The sequence below is a fragment of the Cheilinus undulatus genome, linkage group 14 (genome assembly GCF_018320785.1).
Source record: "Cheilinus undulatus linkage group 14, ASM1832078v1, whole genome shotgun sequence".
Classification (NCBI taxonomy): Eukaryota; Metazoa; Chordata; class Actinopteri; order Labriformes; family Labridae; genus Cheilinus; species Cheilinus undulatus.
The window spans coordinates 48,949,664-48,969,049 of NC_054878.1; the positions used below are offsets into that span (position 1 = coordinate 48,949,664).

Sequence of the window (19,386 nt, forward strand, 5' to 3'; positions counted from 1 at the left end):
AGAGTCATGGCGGCGCCAAAAGGAAGTAGTCATAAAGGAGTCCAGGAGGCCCAGGAGTATGGTGATACCAGGGGGACTGAAAGACTTTCATCTACATAATCAGATGATGTGAGCGCCACGCCACCATTCCCAGCAAACCCATCCCTCCCTGCTCAAGGCCAAGTCTGCTGACCTGGTGACCTGCTCCTCAACTTCCAAGCTCTCATCTGTCATATGCAGGTTTAAAGGCAGCATCCAAAGCTTCCCAGAGACGCTCTGTCCTAATGTTTCAGCGAGTCAAGAGCCCCTACAAGGACGTCCTCAGTCTCTGTAAGGATCCCAGCATCACCAGTGTCCCTCTCTCTGTCTGGATTCCCCACCCCTGCATGCTCCTCTCTCGTTTCCTGCAGCTTCTGTTTCATCATATCTTGAGATTTCTGGTCGGATGAAAGCTCATGGACCAACCCTTCGCCGTCAGTGCCACAGCTCTGTGATCTCTATGATGCAGAGCTGTGTTTGCCTCTGAGGATATCAGAGTTGTTCCACTGTTCATCAGAGTGTTTTTCACGTCTCAGCGGTTTGTCTCAGTCTCAGGTTGATTCACTGTTTGTTGGTCGGTCTCTCCATTAACCCCGGGGTCTGTGGAGGTCATCTGCTCCACAGAGTCCCCTGAGTACTAAACAGACCCAGAGGAGGTGGCTCCATGTCACTGAGATCTCCTCCCCTCAGTGTTAATATTTCTAAGGTGACTCCTTCAGGTAATGAGCTGGAGAGGGTGGAGACACAGGATAGTTATTCTACTCCTCACTCCTTTTTCTGGAGATTTCTGAAGACTTCTAGTCATATACATCGGCACTCCAGCTGCTGGAAGTAAAAACTTCATGCATATCATTTAAAATGCTTTAATTTCACTTATTTTCTGCAAACGAGTCTGACTCTGCAATGATCTAAAAATTAAAACATCTAACATGTCTCATTAGAGACAGTTTCAGTCCAAGCTGGGAGAAAACCAGCAGAGACTTTATTGAACCACACGCCCGCTAACTGAGCATGGGTAAATCTTTCAGCTATGATGGATCTGTGGTTAAAGGAGTGTGTCAGTCGCTTTACACCAGTTTGATCTCTGCTCTGGAGGAGAGGTCAGGAGGAGGGGGAGATAAATTATTAAAGAGCGAGCAGCAGCGTGTCAGAGCGGCAGTCAGTGATGGAGAAACAACCGAGGAGTCCTCAGAGGAATCAGAGCCCACTTCTAGATGGCCTGTTTGTTTTAACTCACTGTTGTAGTCTGTTTATTAGTTATTAGGACTTTGGCCAGGTCCCCATTGTAAAAGAGTCTCAGTGGGTCTTTATCTTTTTAAATTAAGGTTAAATGTGGTTTTAGCTCCACCCCTTTTGGACAGATAGGGTAACCATGGCACCAGTGTTAATTTAGTAAAGAAATGTTTTAAATGACCTTTCTGTAAAGAGGAAGACGGGACGAGGACCGCTACAAATAGATTACTGCTGATAAAAACTCTGATGAAGAGTAGATGACTTTTATTACAAAGACAAGAAAAGACTAAAAACTCCGTGCCGGACTGACGGACATTCAGATTCTGATATTTCTCCTCGGTCTGTCTGAACACCCAGAGGAGAGAGAGTCTACCCAGCTCTCCATTGGTCAGTCTGCCTGCAGCTTCACTGTCTGAATAGAGCGTACGTTCACCTTAGAGCCTGCTGCCATTATTTTGTTCCGCTGCCTCCAGTGGGGATGCTCATTTTCTGCTTTTACCGCCAACAGACAGACTGACGGCTCGCTGGTTTAATGAAGGAGGAGCCGACCATGAAGAAGAAACGCTAACTGAACACGCTCCTGAAGAACAGGACGGACCCATTTTAATCTCTCCTACGGGTTAAAGTTTAAATCCTGCAGAAAAGGACAGATCTGTTTAACCCACAGACAATCAGGAAATTCATGAAATTCACTGTTTACTGGAATCTTAATTTCCCAGCCTCTGTAGCAGAGATGTGGAGAGTAAGGTCAAATAAAAAGATCTTCATGTCTTAAGGGAGAAAAAATCTGAAAACAAATTCCCGTAGAAAACCTCAGACAGCAGTCATTCAGAAGGAAACTGATCCACTCTGATACTGATCCACTCTGATACTGATCCACTCTGATACTGATCCACTCTGACAGTCTAAATAAACTGATCCACTCTGATACTGATCCACTCTGACAGTCTAAATAAACTGATCCACTCTGATACTGATCCACTCTGATACTGATCCACTCTGATACTGATCCACTCTGATACTGATCCACTCTGACAGTCTAAATAAACTGATCCACTCTGATACTGATCCACTCTGACAGTCTAAATAAACAGCAGCGTTTTCAGCCTCACCTGTCTCTTGGTGTGTTCGCTGACCTCTCCTGGCATGTCGTGGGCGCTCTTGATGAGCGTGCGGGCGATGTGGTAGTAATACACAGAGATGATTGTCAGAGGAACCAGGAAGTAAACCAGAAAGATCATCACTGAGTGGATTTTTGGGTGCATCTGATTGGACAGCGGGTAGGGCACACAGTTCACAAAGGTGACGTTGGTACTGTCCCTGTGACCCTGAGAGGAGAGACAGGAGAAAGAGGAGAGAGGAGAGACAGGAGAAAGAGGAGAGACAGGAGAAAGAGGAGAGACAGGAGAGAGAGGAGAGACAGGAGAAAGAGGAGAGACAGGAGAGAGAGGAGAGACAGGAGAAAGAGGAGAGACAGGAGAGAGAGGAGAGACAGAAGAGGGAGGGGAGAAGAGGAGAGGAGAGACAGGAGAAAGGAAAGAAAAGAGAGCCAGGAGAAAGAGGAGAGGGGAGGAGGAGAGGAAGGAGACACAGGAGAAAGAAGTGAAAGGAGAGACGGGAGAAAGAGGAGAGACAAGAGAGGGAGGGGGAGAGGAAAGGAGAGACAGGAGAGGGAGAAGAAAGGAGAGAAGAGGAGAGGAGGAAAATAACACATCAGTCAAGACCATTAGGCTGAACGGACGCTCGTATCGTCAATAAATCTGACTCTTACACACTTAGTGAGGGAGAGAGAGAGAGATGCTGCAGTGATGGACAGCCAACATTTGGTCTGAAGAGACACCAGGTCACATCCACATCTACCATCTACATCCACTACCAGACCAGGTTTCTGTTCCTCTACCAGACCAGGTTTCTGTTTCTCTTACAGACCAGGTTTCTGTTTCTCTTACAGACCAGGTTTCTGTTCCTCTACCAGACCAGGTTTCTGTTCCTCTACCAGACCAGGTTTCTGTTCCCCTACCAGACCAGGTTTCTGTTCCTCTACCAGACCAGGTTTCTGTTCCCCTACCAGACCAGGTTTCTGTTCCCCTACCAGACCAGGTTTCTGTTCCTCTACCAGACCAGGTTTCTGTTCCCCTACCAGACCAGGTTTCTGTTCCCCTACCAGACCAGGTTTCTGTTCCTCTACCAGACCAGGTTTCTGTTCCTCTACCAGACCAGGTTTCTGTTCCTTTACCAGACCAGGTTTCTGTTCCCCTACCAGACCAGGTTTCTGTTCCTCTACCAGACCAGGTTTCTGTTCCTCTACCAGACCAGGTTTCTGTTCCTCTACCAGACCAGGTTTCTGTTCCTCTACCAGACCAGGTTTCTGTTCCTCTACCAGACCAGGTTTCTGTTCCTCTACCAGACCAGGTTTCTGTTCCTCTACCAGACCAGGTTTCTGTTCCCCTACCAGACCAGGTTTCTGTTCCTCTACCAGACCAGGTTTCTGTTCCTCTACCAGACCAGGTTTCTGTTCCCCTACCAGACCAGGTTTCTGTTCCTTTACCAGACCAGGTTTCTGTTCCTCTACCAGACCAGGTTTCTGTTCCCCTACCAGACCAGGTTTCTGTTCCTCTACCAGACCAGGTTTCTGTTCCTCTACCAGACCAGGTTTCTGTTCCCCTACCAGACCAGGTTTCTGTTCCTCTACCAGACCAGGTTTCTGTTCCCCTACCAGACCAGGTTTCTGTTCCTCTACCAGACCAGGTTTCTGTTCCTCTACCAGACCAGGTTTCTGTTCCTCTACCAGACCAGGTTTCTGTTCCCCTACCAGACCAGGTTTCTGTTCCTTTACAGCAGCCTCAGACCATCAGAGCCAGCATCGACTCATCAGACTACATTGGAATGTTTAAATACAGAGATGAAAAGAGTTTAGGATGGACAACGAAGTGAGGTTTGTTGTTATTTTACCTGTAAGGTGACAACCTGAGAGAATATGGCCTCTGGAACAGCCAGCAGGACGGACAGCAGCCAGATAGAGACGGCTTTCAGACACGTCCAGAAGACAGCGCTGGACGTCTGGATGTCCATGGGGTTCACTATCGCCTTATACCTGAGGAACACAGAGACATTAAAGATTAACGAACACATCCTCTAGGTTCACTGACAGCAGAGAAATACAACCGTCATAACAGATGGAACCACAATCAGACGCTTTATGTTCCTCCAGATATCACAAAAAAGGATGTTTTACCCTTAATTAACTTTATAAATCAATCAACATCAATGTCGTTTCAGTTTTTCTGACAAAAAAAATACAAAGAAATATTTAAACCCTCTGAAGTGACTGAGCTGATTCTACAGAGGTCCAGACAGTTGGTGCTAGTAGACTCACAGTTAGAGAGACGAGGATCAGCTGAGGTCAGTAAATGTGTCTCAGGGATTGTAGTAGAAGGACACCTGAAGTTCCAGTCACTGGTTCATCAGTATTCCTGGCTACCATTGCACCATGAAGACGAAAGAACACTCAGAGAAAAGCTGATTGAAAAGTCTAAGTCAGAGGATGGAGACAGAAACATCTCCAAGTCTCTGAACATTCCCCAGAGTTCAGTTAAATCCATCATGAAGACATGAAGGAATATGTCACATGTGTAAATCTGCCTAGATCAGACCGTCCTCACACACTGAGTGGGCGTGCAAGAAGGAGACTAGTGAGAGAGGACACCAAGACACCTATGACTACTCTGAAGGAGCTCCAAGCTTCAGCAGCTGAGATGGAGAGACTCTGCAGACAACAACTGTTGGCCGGGTTCTTCACCAGTCAGAGCTTTATGGGAGAGTGGCAAAGAGAAAGACACTGTTGAAGAAAACTCAGATTCAATCTGGACTAGAGTTCACCAGAGGGACTGTGGGAGACTCCATGGTCAAGAGGAAGAAAGGTCTTTGGTCTGATGAGACCAGAATGGAGCTTTGAGACCATCAGACAAGACGCCAAACACTGACATCACCACAAACACATCATCCCCACTGTGGAGCACGCTGGTGGCAGCATCATGCTGTGGGGATGCTTCTCAGCAGCATCACGCTGTGGGGATGCTTCTCAGCAGCATCATGCTGTGGGGATGCTTCTTCATCAAAGAGGTTTTTCTAGTTCTTTTGCCAAATAATATGGACCATGTTTAATTTATAAAATCAATAAAAGGGTTAACCATCCAGGGTGGTGGATTCTTTCAAAGGCACAATATGTGTTGTACAATTAGACAATTTCCCATGGTGCATCACTGCAGTGTGTAAAGTGTTGAGGTCTATTACTCATGTCGTTAACATCCCAAATCTACCAGAGCAACAGCCTAGCTCCCTGACTTTCCTGTGACAGAGACAGAAACTGTATGAATAAACTGAATAAACTGTTTTCATAATAATGGATCAGACTGCTGCAGGCTTCCAGTGCAGATATCTGCATTATTTAAAGAGTAAAACCATTAAGAAATGAGGCGGCCATTCCCTTCCTGGGTGAAATAATTATCCATCACGTACTAATCTGAGTTATAATTTTTCTGCATAAGAGCTCTGGGCGCTTTGTTAGTTAATGAGAAAATGAAGTAGCCGACAGGAGCCGTGGCTGCAGACCAGAGGACAAAGAGTGGAAATAATAGGACACTGTAGCATTAATTATCCTTAATGTGAAACACATTTAACCCTGTTATCAGAGAGAGTTTAGCACAGGATGGTCATGAGTCACAGAGCGGGATTCAAGCATGAAGAAGAGGGAATATGGTGGATGGAGGAAGTCTGAATAAATCCATGATGTGTCTGATTTAAAGTCCCTGAAATACCTGGATAACTTCTGTCTTTAGATGGTATCTGTTTGACTTTTTTTATCTCAGCTCTCTTTAGGAGTTTCAGACTGTACTCTGCTTTTTGTTCCTGTTTTTGTCTTGGTCAAAGAAAAGGAGAGCAGCAGGAAATTCCCTGATCCCTGTCCACAAACCAAAGCTTTCCTTTCCTCTTCAGCTGAGAGCCCGTTCTCTTTATCATGGCAGCTATTACTATAATTAAATACTTTCATGGAAAAGTTTTCATCTGCTGTATCAACATGGAGCATGTCTGTATGTGTCTCCAACCACACTTCCAAAAAAGTTGGGACGCTGTGTGAATGTAAGTAAAAGTGGAAGTCGGTGATTGTCATAATGGAAGAGAAACAACAGACCAGATGTTAAACTGAGACATTTTAGCTTTTCAGGACAAGTATGAGCTCATTTTGAATTTGATAGCAGCAACACATCTCAGAAAAGTCGGGACAGAGCCATGTTTACCAGTGTGTCTCCTCCTGAGGTTTCTGGTTCACAGTCGGGGTCACACCGGGGCCTCATGAATCTCACACTCTGTCAAACACCCTCTGACATCATTTCCTCTGGTCTCACTTTGATGTTTTATGGATGTTTAATGCCTTATTGATTATTTATGTGGTGGAGGAGCTAAAAGTTCTACTTTCTGTCCCCAGGCAGTGAATTTTCTCACATTCTGTCCACGCTCGCTCAGCCATGGAGGCGCTGAAACACGGGGAAGTCTGGGGAAAATGTTGCCACTGATTGCATGTATGAGCAACGAGGTCGACAGGATTTTATACCCAAAGAGGAGATTTGATTTCAAGCATTAACTGCACAGAGGAGCCCCCGGTTTAATCCCAGCAGCAGTCATGTTAGAGATAACCTTGAGGGACAGACCCTCGGGATGCTGGTCTGAGTGGTGCTGTTTGGCTCCAGGGTCACTATCATCCGTCTGAATCTGTCCTGATGCTCAGAGTAATGGTGCTGGCCTTGTAAATACAAGAAATGAAGCTTCCTGTTCTTTCATCTTTAACCTTCTCAATGCTGGACAAGAACAGAGTCAGACAGAGCATCTTTGGGCCCAATCAGAAACATCGTTGTGATTCTTTCATTTCTATGCTCATGTTGGTAAAAAACAGATTCAGTCAGCACCAAGAGAGTGAACGTTTGCTCTCTCCTCTCCAGGCCTGATGTCAGTAACAACACCAGTGAGCTCCCTTACAGCCTCTCTGCTGGTCTGAGGGTTTATCTCAGCCTCTCTGCTGGTCTGAGGGTTTATCTCAGCCTCTCTGCTGGTCTGAGGGTTTATCTCAGCCTCTCTGCTGGTCTGAGGGTTAATCACAGCCTCTCTGCTGGTCTGAGGGTTTATCTCAGCCTCTCTGCTGGTCTGAGGGTTTATCTCAGCCTCTCTGCTGGTCTGAGGGTTTATCTCAGCCTCTCTGCTGGTCTGAGGGTTTATCTCAGCCTCTCTGCTGGTCTGAGGGTTTATCTCAGCCTCTCTGCTGGTCTGAGGGTTAATCACAGCCTCTCTGCTGGTCTGAGGGTTTATCTCAGCCTCTCTGCTGGTCTGAGGGTTTACCACAGCCTCTCTGCTGGTCTGAGTCCACTTTGGTTTATCTCACAGACCAGAGAACTTCCACATCTGCTGAAGGACTTTCAACTCATGAGTAGCTTTTACATTTCCCAGATGGTCAGAGATGTGGGATGTAAGTCTGATGGTATGCAGAGAAAAGGCTGGAAATACAGGAATAAAAAATCCTGAGTTTAAAAGGTCAAAATATATTTTAAAAAATCAAAATCATGACTTAAATGGTCTAAATACTAAATAAAAGTCAAAATCATGAGTTTTAAAGTTCGAAATATTAAAAAAATGATTCAAAGTCAGGAGTTTAAAGGTCAAAATATATTTTAAAAAAAAACAAAATCAGGAGTTTGAAAGGTAAAAAAAAATGAGCTACAAGTCAAAGTTGGGAGTTGAAATGCTCAGAAAAACTGAGGAAAAAATTCAGAATCCTGATATTTAACAATCAAAATCTGAGATGAAAGTGAAATTTAGAAGTTGAATCTTCAGAAAAACTGAGGAAAAAATTCAAAATCAGGGGTTTTAAAGGTCAAAATATTAAATAAAAGTCAAAATCAGGAGTTTAACCCCTTAAAGCCTATTGTATCATATTTGATACATACTTTTATGAAACCTCTATCTAATCAATATGATCAATACATTACTAAAAAACTTCTGATTACAATCTGATTAATGATAAAAATGCCATCAAGTGGATTATCAGCTACCAAAAACACCTGAAGTATCAAATGAGAAACAAAACATATATTTATTACATTTTATGGAAATTTGGATTTTTGGGGATTTCAGTAGAAAATGAAATCAACATTTCAGTTCAAAAAAATTCGAATTTTCTGGCTTTAATTTGTGTTTTCAGGCCTTAAGGGGTTAATATGTCAAAATATGAGATCAAATTTCAAATTCATGAGTTTCAAAAGTCAAAATCTGAAACAACGTTAAAAACCATGAGTTTTAGTTTGACCCGCTCAGTCTCCTTTACCCACCCAGCCCCCTGGTACACTGCTGAACTCCACTCCATGGAGGCTTCTGGCCGACAGCTGGAGAGACTTTCTAAAACATCTGGCCTCACCGTCCATCTGGAGGCCTATAAAGAGCATGTGCGCTCCTACAAAGAAGCTCTCTCCAGAGCAAAGTCCAGCTACTACTCATCCCTCATCAGTGACCAGCAAAACCATCCCCGGATGCTCTTCTCCACAATAAATCGCCTTCTCCGCCCCATTGACAACCTTCATCCCCCAGCCAACTTCGACCGCTGCACTAGGCACCTGCAGTTTTTCCAGGATAAAGTTGCCTCCATCCAGCAGCAACTTTCATCTGGACCTCCACCTCAGGATTTCACTTCACACCAGGACACCGCTCCTCCGCCTCACTGCCGTCTTTCCTGCTTCACACCCGTGGACACTCTCCAAGTGGCCGAATGGGTCAAGAAGGCCAAGGCATCCACCTGCTCCCTCGACCCCATGCCCACACCACTGGTGAAAGCATCTCTGTCTGTTCTGTGCCCCATCATGGTAGACATCATCAACACCTCATTATCATCTGGAATTGTCCCCTCATCCTTCAAAAATTGCCTCAGTAACCCCCATCATCAAGAAGCCCGGGTCAGACCCGGAGGACCTCTCCAACTATCGACCGATCTCCAACCTTCCCTTCATCAGCAAAATTCTCGAAAAAGCAGTCGCTGCCCAACTCCAGCAACACATGTCCAACCATGAGCTCCATGAACCTCTTCAATCAGGATTTCACACTCACCACAGCACTGAGACCGCCCTTATCAAAATAACCAATGACCTCCTCACAGCTGCAGATTCTGGACACATCAGCCTCCTCATCCTCCTTGACCTAACCGCTGCCTTCCACACAATATCCCACACCGTCCTCCTCCACCGTCTGTCTCACCATCTTGGCATCACTGGTACAGCTCTCTCCTGGTTTCACTCATTTCACTCACAAAGAAAACACTTTCTTACCATCGGCACCTCTCACTCATCCCCCGCCCCAGTTAACCAGGGCGTGCCTCAAGGCTCTGTTCTTGGACCTCTCCTTTTCACCATCTACATGCTTCCCCTTGGACAGATCATTCACAAACACGGTCTCAGCTTCCACTCTTATGCAGATGACACCCAACTCTATCTCAGCACCAAACCATCCACTCAGCTCCCTCCCCACTCCCTGGTAAACTGCCTCCACAACATCAAAGCCTGGATGACCTCTAACCAACTCAAACTCAACAGCAATAAAACAGAGCTCATGGTGGTGGCCCCCAAAGCGCTGCTGCAGAAGGTTGGAGATCTCATGCTCCATGTGGACGGGACCTCCATCTGTCCATCCTCCTAGGTCCGAAACCTGGGCGTCATCCTGGACTCCACCCTCTCCTTCCAGTCCCACATAAAGTCTGTCACCAAATCTGCCTTCTATCATCTCAAGAACATCTCCAGACTCCGACCATCACTCCCTGATTCTGTGGCTGAAACACTCATTCATGCTTTCATAACCTCCCGCCTGGACTACTGTAATGGAGTCCTGTCTGGAGTTCCCAGCAAAACCCTGGACAGGCTTCAGTACGTCCAAAACTCTGCAGCTAGAGTTCTCACCCGCTCTAGACCCTGGCAACACATCACCCCGACCCTCATCCACCTCCACTGGCTCCCTATCAAGTCCCGTATCAACTACAGAGTCCTCCTCCTCACATACAAATCTCTCCATGCTCTGGCTCCCCAGTACCTTTCTGATCTCCTCCATCCATACACACCATCCCGCAACCTTCCATCTTCAGACACCGGCCTACTTTCCATGCCCAAAACCAAACTCTGAACCTATGGAGACAGAGCCTTCAGTGCTGCAGCCCCCACCCTCTGGAACACTCTTCCTGCAGACATTCGTAGCGCTCCATCTCTGGACATTTTCAAAAAACGTCTCAAGCACCACCTGTTCACCACAGCCTACAGTCTTCACTAAACCAGCCCTCACACTCATCCTACCCTCACATAGTTTGTCCATGTCTGTGTTCCTGTAAAGCGTCCTTGGGTTTCTTGAAAGGCGCTATATAAATTCAAGATATTATTATTATTATTATTATTATTATTATTAAAGGAAAAAATTGAAATAAAAGTCAAAATTAGGAGTTGAAAAAGTTCAGAACATGAGATGAAAGTCAACATCATGACTTTAAAAGGTCAAACTGGCTCTAAAATTTAAAATTATGAATCTAAAAGGTAAAAAAAAGAGTTGAAAAGTCAAAGTTATAAGATGTAAAGATTAAAATATGAATTAAAAAGTCAAAACCATAACTGTCAGATGCAAATTGAAAATATTGAGAAAACATGAGTTTCTTCCCCACATTTCTGACTTTTTCTTCCAATTATTTTTACTGTTCAGTTTTTCCAATTTAATGACTCAACAGTGATGTTATAAATCATCAGGTTAAGTTCACATTTTTATACTGGAGGAAATCTGCAGACCTCATACTGGTGGACCAGTTAGAATAAAAATATATGATCACCTGGTCCCTGTCAGAGGTGAGTTCAGACCTCATCATGGCTGCAGAAGCAGGGTTCTCCTCCACTTCACCACTCCTGCTGTCAGTGCTCATGACATGACAATGACTTACAGCCCAGTCCTAAAAGAGTTGGGGTGATGTGTAAAAGAAATAAAGCAGACGTCAATGATGTCCAGATCTCAAAAACCCCAGTCCCTCATCTCTGAAGGACTGGGGTTGGGTTAGTGCCGATGGCGTGGGCAGCTCTAACGTCTGAGAGTAGAGAGAGCTTTTAGAGCAACATATGCTCCCATCCAGACAACGTCTCTGTCAGCAAGACCATGCTAAACCACAGACCACATCCATCACAACAGCATGGCTTCACAGGACAAGAGTCCGGGTCCTGAGCTGGTCTGCCTGCAGTCCAGACCTTTCACCAACAGAAAACATTTGGAGACTCAGAGAAGGACGAAGACCCAGGACTGTGGAGCAGCTAGAATGGGACAACATTCCTCTCCATCAGCCGGTCTTCTCACTTCCAGATGTTCACAGACTGTTGTTAAAGAAGAGGAGACGCTACACAGTGGTAAAACTGTCCCGACTTTTTTGGAATATTTCTTATTACACAGAAATAAAAGTGTGATGGTCCTGCAGGTTATCTTTGTTCGTCTTTCTCTCCTGTTCTGCCTGCAGCCTTTTAGACGTCCTGGTCATCAGTGTTCTAGCTGGTTCTGGTTCTAGCTGGTTCTGGTTCTGGTTCTAGCTTTAATACACGGAGCTAAACGGCTTCATATGGGGAGTAAAGGTGACTGGATAACCAGACTGGAGAGGAGTTAATGGAGTGGACTGAAGGCTGACAGGGATTTAAAAAAACGGTACTTCAGTGTGACTCGTTTACTGTTGTTGGTGCCAGATAGGAACTAAAGACTCCGCCCACCATCCTTTCCCTCCGACACCATCACTAACGCAGGAAGATCAAATGTTTTTAACAGTTCTCTGCTGGGATTCTGGGACGGCTTTTTCTGCATCATCTGAGGAAAGGACGGCTCCAGTCTCCACTCCAATCACCGGGCTAATTATCCTTCAGACTGGTTATGATTGTCAGGGACCGCCGGGCGCATTCTGAGACTACGTGGGCTCGTCAGGGGCCTCCAGTCTTGTTAGGGGCTAATTACAGGCCATCAGGGTCAGACCTCTGCTGCAGCTGTGATGGGGACATGATTTCTGTTAACAGGCTAACAGTAGAGTGTTTTAGAGAGCAGTGATACCTGTGGGCCTGATCCTCAGGAGGAGCACCATGGAGCTCAGAGGACATGTCCTTAAAGTTCAGGTACTGACTCTCTGTTCAGGTCTAGTCTGATCTACCCTAGGATAAACTCCCCTTTAAATGATAACCTCTGGTTGTTCAGGGATTCCTCTGCTGAGAAGTGAAGGTGACAGCTCAGCAACTCTCTCTGCTGTAAATAGCACTGTAGGAACAAAGACCCAGTCACTGGTTCATCAGTTACCTTTAGCTTAAAGTGAGGAGACGGTGTCTGATCCAGGAGTGTGGCTGAGCACCAGCCTGGGGTCATCCCATCACACAGGTACAGGTTCACACTGACAACACACTGAGCAGGAGGAGCCATGCTCAAGACTGCAACAGCCACTGAATGTTTTACTCAGACTTAGAGGATTGGAGTTCAGCAGAAGCTGATGTTGTTTAATTCTGCTGTCCTTGAAAGCATCATCAGATATGGAATAACAGCCTGGTGTGGTTCAGTTACAATCACAGATGACGTGTCCAGCGCAGACTGCAATGAAAATCATGGGTGTCAAAAAGCACCCATCTCTCCAAACACTATACAGGTGCACCTCAAAAATGAGAAAGGTAAACCCATATATTATATAGACTCATGATAGTGAAATATTTCAAGCCTTTATTTCTTGAAATGTTGATGATTATGGCTTACAGGACCATTATTTATGAAGAACAAGTGACATAAGATGTGCCAAGAGGATGTGCAAAATGCCACTGCTGCCAGAGGTTAGCTTTTTATGAAAATGTAGAAAACTGTTAGATGGATACGCAGCTGCTACAGGATGTGACGGTACGTGCTCTGAATGACCTCTATCAATGAATTCATTGATTTTCTAACTGTGGACAGAGTCCAGGATAAATTTCCCTATGGGGGCATTGAAGTCTCTCTTATCTTATCTTAGCTTATCTTATCTTAGTTTCCTGGCTACCATTACACCATGAAAACAAAGGAACACTCCAAGCAACTCAGAGAAAAGGTTTTTAAAAAAGTATAAGCCAGGGGATGGATACCATGACCATGGTGGTCAAGGTAAAGAAAGTTCTTTAGTCTGATGAGACACCGAACACTGACATCACCACAAACGCACCATCCCCACTGTGGAGCACGCTGGTGGCAGCATCATGCTGTGGGGATGCTTCTCAGCAGCATCATTTTTAGTGTCCAGATGTTTGAGCCTGACTGAGACCTATCCACACAGAAATCTATTTCTCTTTGAGATTAAAGAGATTTTTATGTAAAAACCAAAAACAAAGATAAGAAGAATGAAGGAATTCTCTCCTGAAACTCTGACAGCTCCTGTAAAATCTGTCTGAAACAACAACAACAAATAAAAACCCTGACAGCCCTGGCCATCAGAACTGAACCAAAGCAGCGACCAACAGATCTGAATATAATCATGGACTAATCATTAATGTGTGCTCAAGATTATGGGTCACCATGACCTTTCACCTTGTACCTCAAAAATCAGACAAGTTCATCCCTGACTCAGACCCCTAAATCTAACCGTAACTCCCCTGACCCTAACCTTTGACCCTAATCCTAACCCTTACCCTAACCTTTGACCCTAATCCTAACCCCTTCCCTCACCTTTGACCCTAGTCCTAACCCTTACCCTAACCTTTGACCCTAATCCTAATCCTTACCATAACCACCCTGATATTTTACCCTGCATCTCCAAAAGCTTCTCAGGTTATGTCTGACTCAGAGAGGTCAAAGTTTGAGGAAAAACCCTTCAAGTAGTTTTAAGATACAACAGTCATGATCAAGAGATGATGATGATGATGCCTTACAACTATGACCTTTGACCTTTAACCTCCCAAATGAAATCACATCATCCTAACATTTGTGCAAAGTTTAAAGAAACTCTCTTAAATGTTCTCAAGTTTTCTTTCCACAAGAATGGCCAGGATGGCAGACTTAAATCAATTCTACATGGTAAAAGCCCAGCCACTGCAGCTCCAGCCACAGACAGGAGTATCAGATTAAATAAGGCTCAGACAGATGGAGAGCTCTCAGTAAAACAGTGTTTTTTTCTCCTTGAATCCTGACCAATCTAAAAACACTTGTGTCCAACCAGGTCCAAACATGTTTAAACATAAACAGGCAGATGCAGGTGTGAAGCAGGTGAATAAATGTAGAACTGGTTCATGTTTCACCTCTTTTGGTTTGCATGAAAAAGCCGAGACCTGGATTAAACCTGGAGTCCCCATGCATTAATATTCACCAGGTCTGAGCTGCTGCCATGCATGCCACATGATCCTTTGACCTTTACCTCCACTTCAGCAATCTCACAAACATCTAAAAGTCGTCCCCCTGAGGTCTGAGCTGCCTGATCCTGAATCAGAGCAGAGGAGGATGGCTCTCTTTGGTTGACTCTGCTTCCTGTCAGATCAGATACAAGCAGACAGAATGATGGGGCCAAACCAGCGCGCCCTTCTCTGCAGCTACTATCTAAATGATGCTGCAATGTCTCTGCTAACAGAATACACTCTAAACTGATCTGATCCTGGGCTGAAACATAAGTCCAAGGATTAAACGTCCTTCTGACATCCATCTTCAATCTTCTGATAAGGTCACAACAATTTAGCCTCTGGGAAAAAAGGGACGTTGGTAAGGCAGGGTTCCAGGTGTTTATCTGAGCAGAGACTTTCTTCCATTTAACTGTTTGTTTCTGAACATAAACCTAGAAAAAAGAAGGTTAAAAATGCTTCTCACTGCATCCCCAACGACTGTCAGGATACCTGAAAGTAGGAGGTCTGCAGGACTGACCCAGTCTGATAGTAGGAGGTCTGCAGGACTGACTCAGTCTGATAGTAGGAGGTCTGCAGGACTGACTCAGTCTGATAGTAGGAGGTCTGCAGGACTGACTCAGTCTGATAGTAGGAGGTCTGCAGGACTGACTCAGTCTGATAGTAGGAGGTCTGCAGGACTGACTCAGTCTGATAGTAGGAGGTCTGCAGGACTGACTCAGTCTGATAGTAGGAGGTCTGCAGGACTGACTCAGTCTGATAGTAGGAGGTCTGCAGGACTGACCCAGTCTGATAGTAGGAGGTCTGCAGGACTGACCCAGTCTGATAGTAGGAGGTCTGCAGGACTGACTCAGTCTGATAGTAGGAGGTCTGCAGGACTGACCCAGTCTGATTGTAGGAGGTCTGCAGGACTGACTCAGTCTGATAGTAGGAGGTCTGCAGGACTGACTCAGTCTGATAGTAGGAGGTCTGCAGGACTGACCCAGTCTGATAGTAGGAGGTCTGCAGGACTGACCCAAATCCCCATGAGCTCATATATCTGGTTTTATGGTGAAATCAAGTGCAAAGATGGTCAGAATGCTATTGGTGCCTCTGCTCTTTGAGTTTTCTGCAGTCATATGTATAAAATCCAGATGATGTAGAACTCCTTTAAGACCTGTGGGGGCGCCAGCGCTTTCAATGCATTTCTATTTCAACCATGGGTAGAACTGTAACCAAATGAGTAATAATTATTATAATTATTATCCATATAAAACCAGAGTGACACTAACATATCAGACTTTCCATGAGTCCCAGAGTTCTGTTTCCTTCTTTCTTTTGCAGAAATGTAGTAAAAGTGCACACATCAAAAACAGTTTATTATAATATAATCTGGACCGCTGCCTTTCACAACACTTCCTAGTTTACATGAAGTATGAGGACGTTTGTCTACCTATCATCTTGTTGTCTTTCAGATCATGAGTCAGACTTGTTTTAGTTTCTGCATGGTCTTCTGCAGACATGCCTGCTCTAAAGTGTCACTCTTAGAGATCTGACTGCACTACTGTAGTTGATTTTTTATAAACACAATGTGTTTTTGCAAACTGAGCCCAGTTTAATTTAATCTGGTTTTTGCCTCCTATGGTTGGTCCTGAAGGCTTTGAGCCTTTGACACATTCAGTAAACATTTCAGGCACATGGTCTAAAAACACCTAAACCTCAGGAGCCAATCAGGGATCAGCATGTCCTCCCTCATTAGCTGGAGGTGATCTCAAACACCTGAGGCTGAGTGCAGTCTTCAGGGATGGGCCATGTTGAATTGGAGGGAGCTTGTTGTCACATCATTAATTCAGAGTGATGACTGCTGCAGTTTGAGAGCGTGCACGTCATTTATTCCCAACACGCTAACTAACATGTACACAGGAACATGGAGACCAAGGTTCCTCTCTTCACTCATCATCAATCAGCTTTCCTGCCCAGGCTGGCTCACACATCTGACTGCAGCAGCACAAATGACAAGCATCGAATATTTATCAGATAAATACTTTACATGTAGCCCAAACAGATGATTAACCATGACTAATTATTTTGAATTCATGACCTGAGGCGAGTAACTTATCATCAGTTCATGTGTAAAAGAGGCTGAAGTTTACAATCACTTCTAACCCTCAAACTCAGACTGACTTCTCATTTTTACTCCTACCCTTTTATTCCAGCGCTCCCTGGACTCTCAACAACCAAATAATCCTGATACGTCATCAGTAGTCGTCAACGTTGTCATGTAAAACAAGAGACTGCATAAATATTCACCCTTTGAAGGGACTGAGCTAATCCAACAGCCATGTCGCTGATGATTTGTGAGCCATTCAAATGCAGATTTTCTTTAAAATGCAGTTTGTATTTTGCTGAAATGTCCATGTAACCCTAAAACCATCCAAGGAGAACAGATGAGTGATCGGGGTGAGAGAGGTTTACCGTCCTGACTCATCTGCCTTTAACTTCCTGCCTCTCTCTCCCCCCCTATCTGCAGCCTGCTTGAATAGTCTCTCGCCCTCAGCTCAGCAGTCACTTCATCTTTCCTGCTCAGTCGACTGAAGGAAGAAGCAGCAGGTTTGTGCGAGGCGTGAGCCTCACACACTTCTATGAAGACGTGTGAGAGCCGCTCAGCTCGTCTGTGTGACCCTGACAGACTCTGAACACGTCGCTCCGAGCGGTACGGATGATTCAGATAAAACCTTTTCATTCAGCTCCACAGCCACACACGGGGAATTTTAAACACTTTTCTAAAAGGTTAGTTTACGCTGAAATCCTCCAAACAAACACGATGGACGTCTGATCTGCTGCAGGAGGTTCAAACAAGCAGGAGGCAGAATTCCTCCATAATGAGACGTTTCATCCAGTATAAACCACATCATGGTCCTCAGCTTCAGTCACAACCTAGACCTGTCCCTCTGGGATATTTCCATCACATGTCATGATCGATCCACTTCACTCCAATCCTCCCAGTACAACCAGCATCAACCAGCATCAACCCTACTGGCCAGTGAGAACACCGAGGCTATCAGCCACTGTTTCCTTTAGAGGACTGAGTGATTAAAGCTGTTTAAAACCACTAAACCTGCTAAAACGTCCCACAGTCGCCAGTATTACATCACACGACTAAAGAAGCACATTATACAGGAGGCAGGTCCGACCAAGCAGCTGCCAGCGAGCAGAGGAGAGGTCAGATCCTGGAGCTGTTCCCTTTAAATATTTCTGACATAATGAGGAGAAAAACTGTTAAAAAGTGGTGCTGCCAGCCTGCTCTGCTCCATCAGCACACAGTCAAACAGTGCAGAGGATGAAGAGCGAGGAAGAACATGGAGCACCAGGGGGAGGAGAACAAGGAAGTATTTAATATTCCAGATGAGTTTTCTAATGAAGAGAGAACAGAGCAGACTGTAGTCTCTGCTAACAGACAGTCTGTGCGTCTGCTCCTCATCCTCACCGCTCTGATATCACCACCAATAAAAGGCCATCTCTGGACCCCTGCTTCATCTGAACAGTTCTAACTGATCTGTCCCTGATGACAACAGTCTGAGGGAGGATAAATGCTGAATGGCCGGCTTTTTCTGACCAGGGACAGAAATTCAGACTTTGCAGAGTTTATTTTGAAGGATCCTGTTGAAACGTTTGTCTGTGCAGCTCTGCCATGCACTGATTTATTGAACAGAAACCATCAATAACAGGATCGAACTGAAGCTTTCTGAACATTCACATGAGGAATAACTAGAGTCTGTTTAGAGATAATCCTTCTTTAACCTCTGAACCCTCAGCGGTGCTGTGCCTCAATCTTATTGGATGTTTTGTTTGGTAAACGGCGTGTTCTAACCAGATTAAACCCGTTTACTGTGAGCCTGAGGGAGGTCTGACTGTCGGCTCTGATCACGTCCACAAACACGTTTTCTTCTTCTCCACTCTCCTGACTGAGGCGACCTCGGGCAGAGAGGAGACTCCATGTTTTATTCTAAGACGGCGTGTTGGAGGGAGAGCTGGGGCTCAGTGTTTCACGGAGAATGGAGCCGTTAATTGGTCATTACAGGAGCGTTTCATGCATCGTCAGTGATTCATCGGCCGGGGAGGATTGGTTTCCCTTCAGCGTGTGAACAGGAGGTGATCAGCAGACTTCAGCAGGAAATAATATCTCCTCACTGAGCTGGAGACAGATTCTACACGCTCAGACTTCAGGCTCTGGAACGCTGGATATCAAAGGGGGATTGTGGGAAATCTGGGGAATCCTTTCATCAAAGAACTTTAGGACTAACAAAACTAGATCTGTGATGACTAAAAATATTTTTATTTTTGTATTTAACCTTTATTTAACCAGATAAACCCACTGAGATCAGGATCTCTTTCACAAGAGTGACCTGGCCAAGAGGTCAGCAGAGGTCATCAGAACAGCTACACAGAAGTAACAGGATAGAAACATTAAAACAAACCAGACTAAAACGTGAGGACTAAAACTACCAAAGAGCCACAGCTCTTCCTGGAGCCAACCTGACATGGAGCATCATGCCTGATCCTGATCCATCCCTGTAACATTTACAGACTCATCACCGATCCACATCCGTGTAAACTCCTGGCTCACGCTCCTTTACTCCCACGGTCCGAGGAAACAGCTGATCATAAATCTGTGAGCATGCTCAGTGTGAGCATCAGTCGGTGAGTTGTTGTCATCTGCAGAGCCTGACTCAGC

At 45.2% G+C, this 19,386-nt stretch overlaps 1 protein-coding gene across 1 annotated transcript in view; it reads right to left on the reverse strand.

Moving 5' to 3' along the window:
• Positions 1-19,386, reverse strand: part of nmbr (neuromedin B receptor) — a 47,142-nt gene that overhangs the window by 15,459 nt on the left and 12,297 nt on the right. Inside the window, exons 2-3 of the mRNA XM_041805986.1 lie at positions 4,204-4,345; positions 2,364-2,579 (exon numbers count right to left, since the gene is read on the reverse strand). Coding sequence (XP_041661920.1) covers positions 2,364-2,579; positions 4,204-4,345 — 358 coding nt within the window. The remainder of the gene's footprint in view (positions 1-2,363; positions 2,580-4,203; positions 4,346-19,386) is intronic.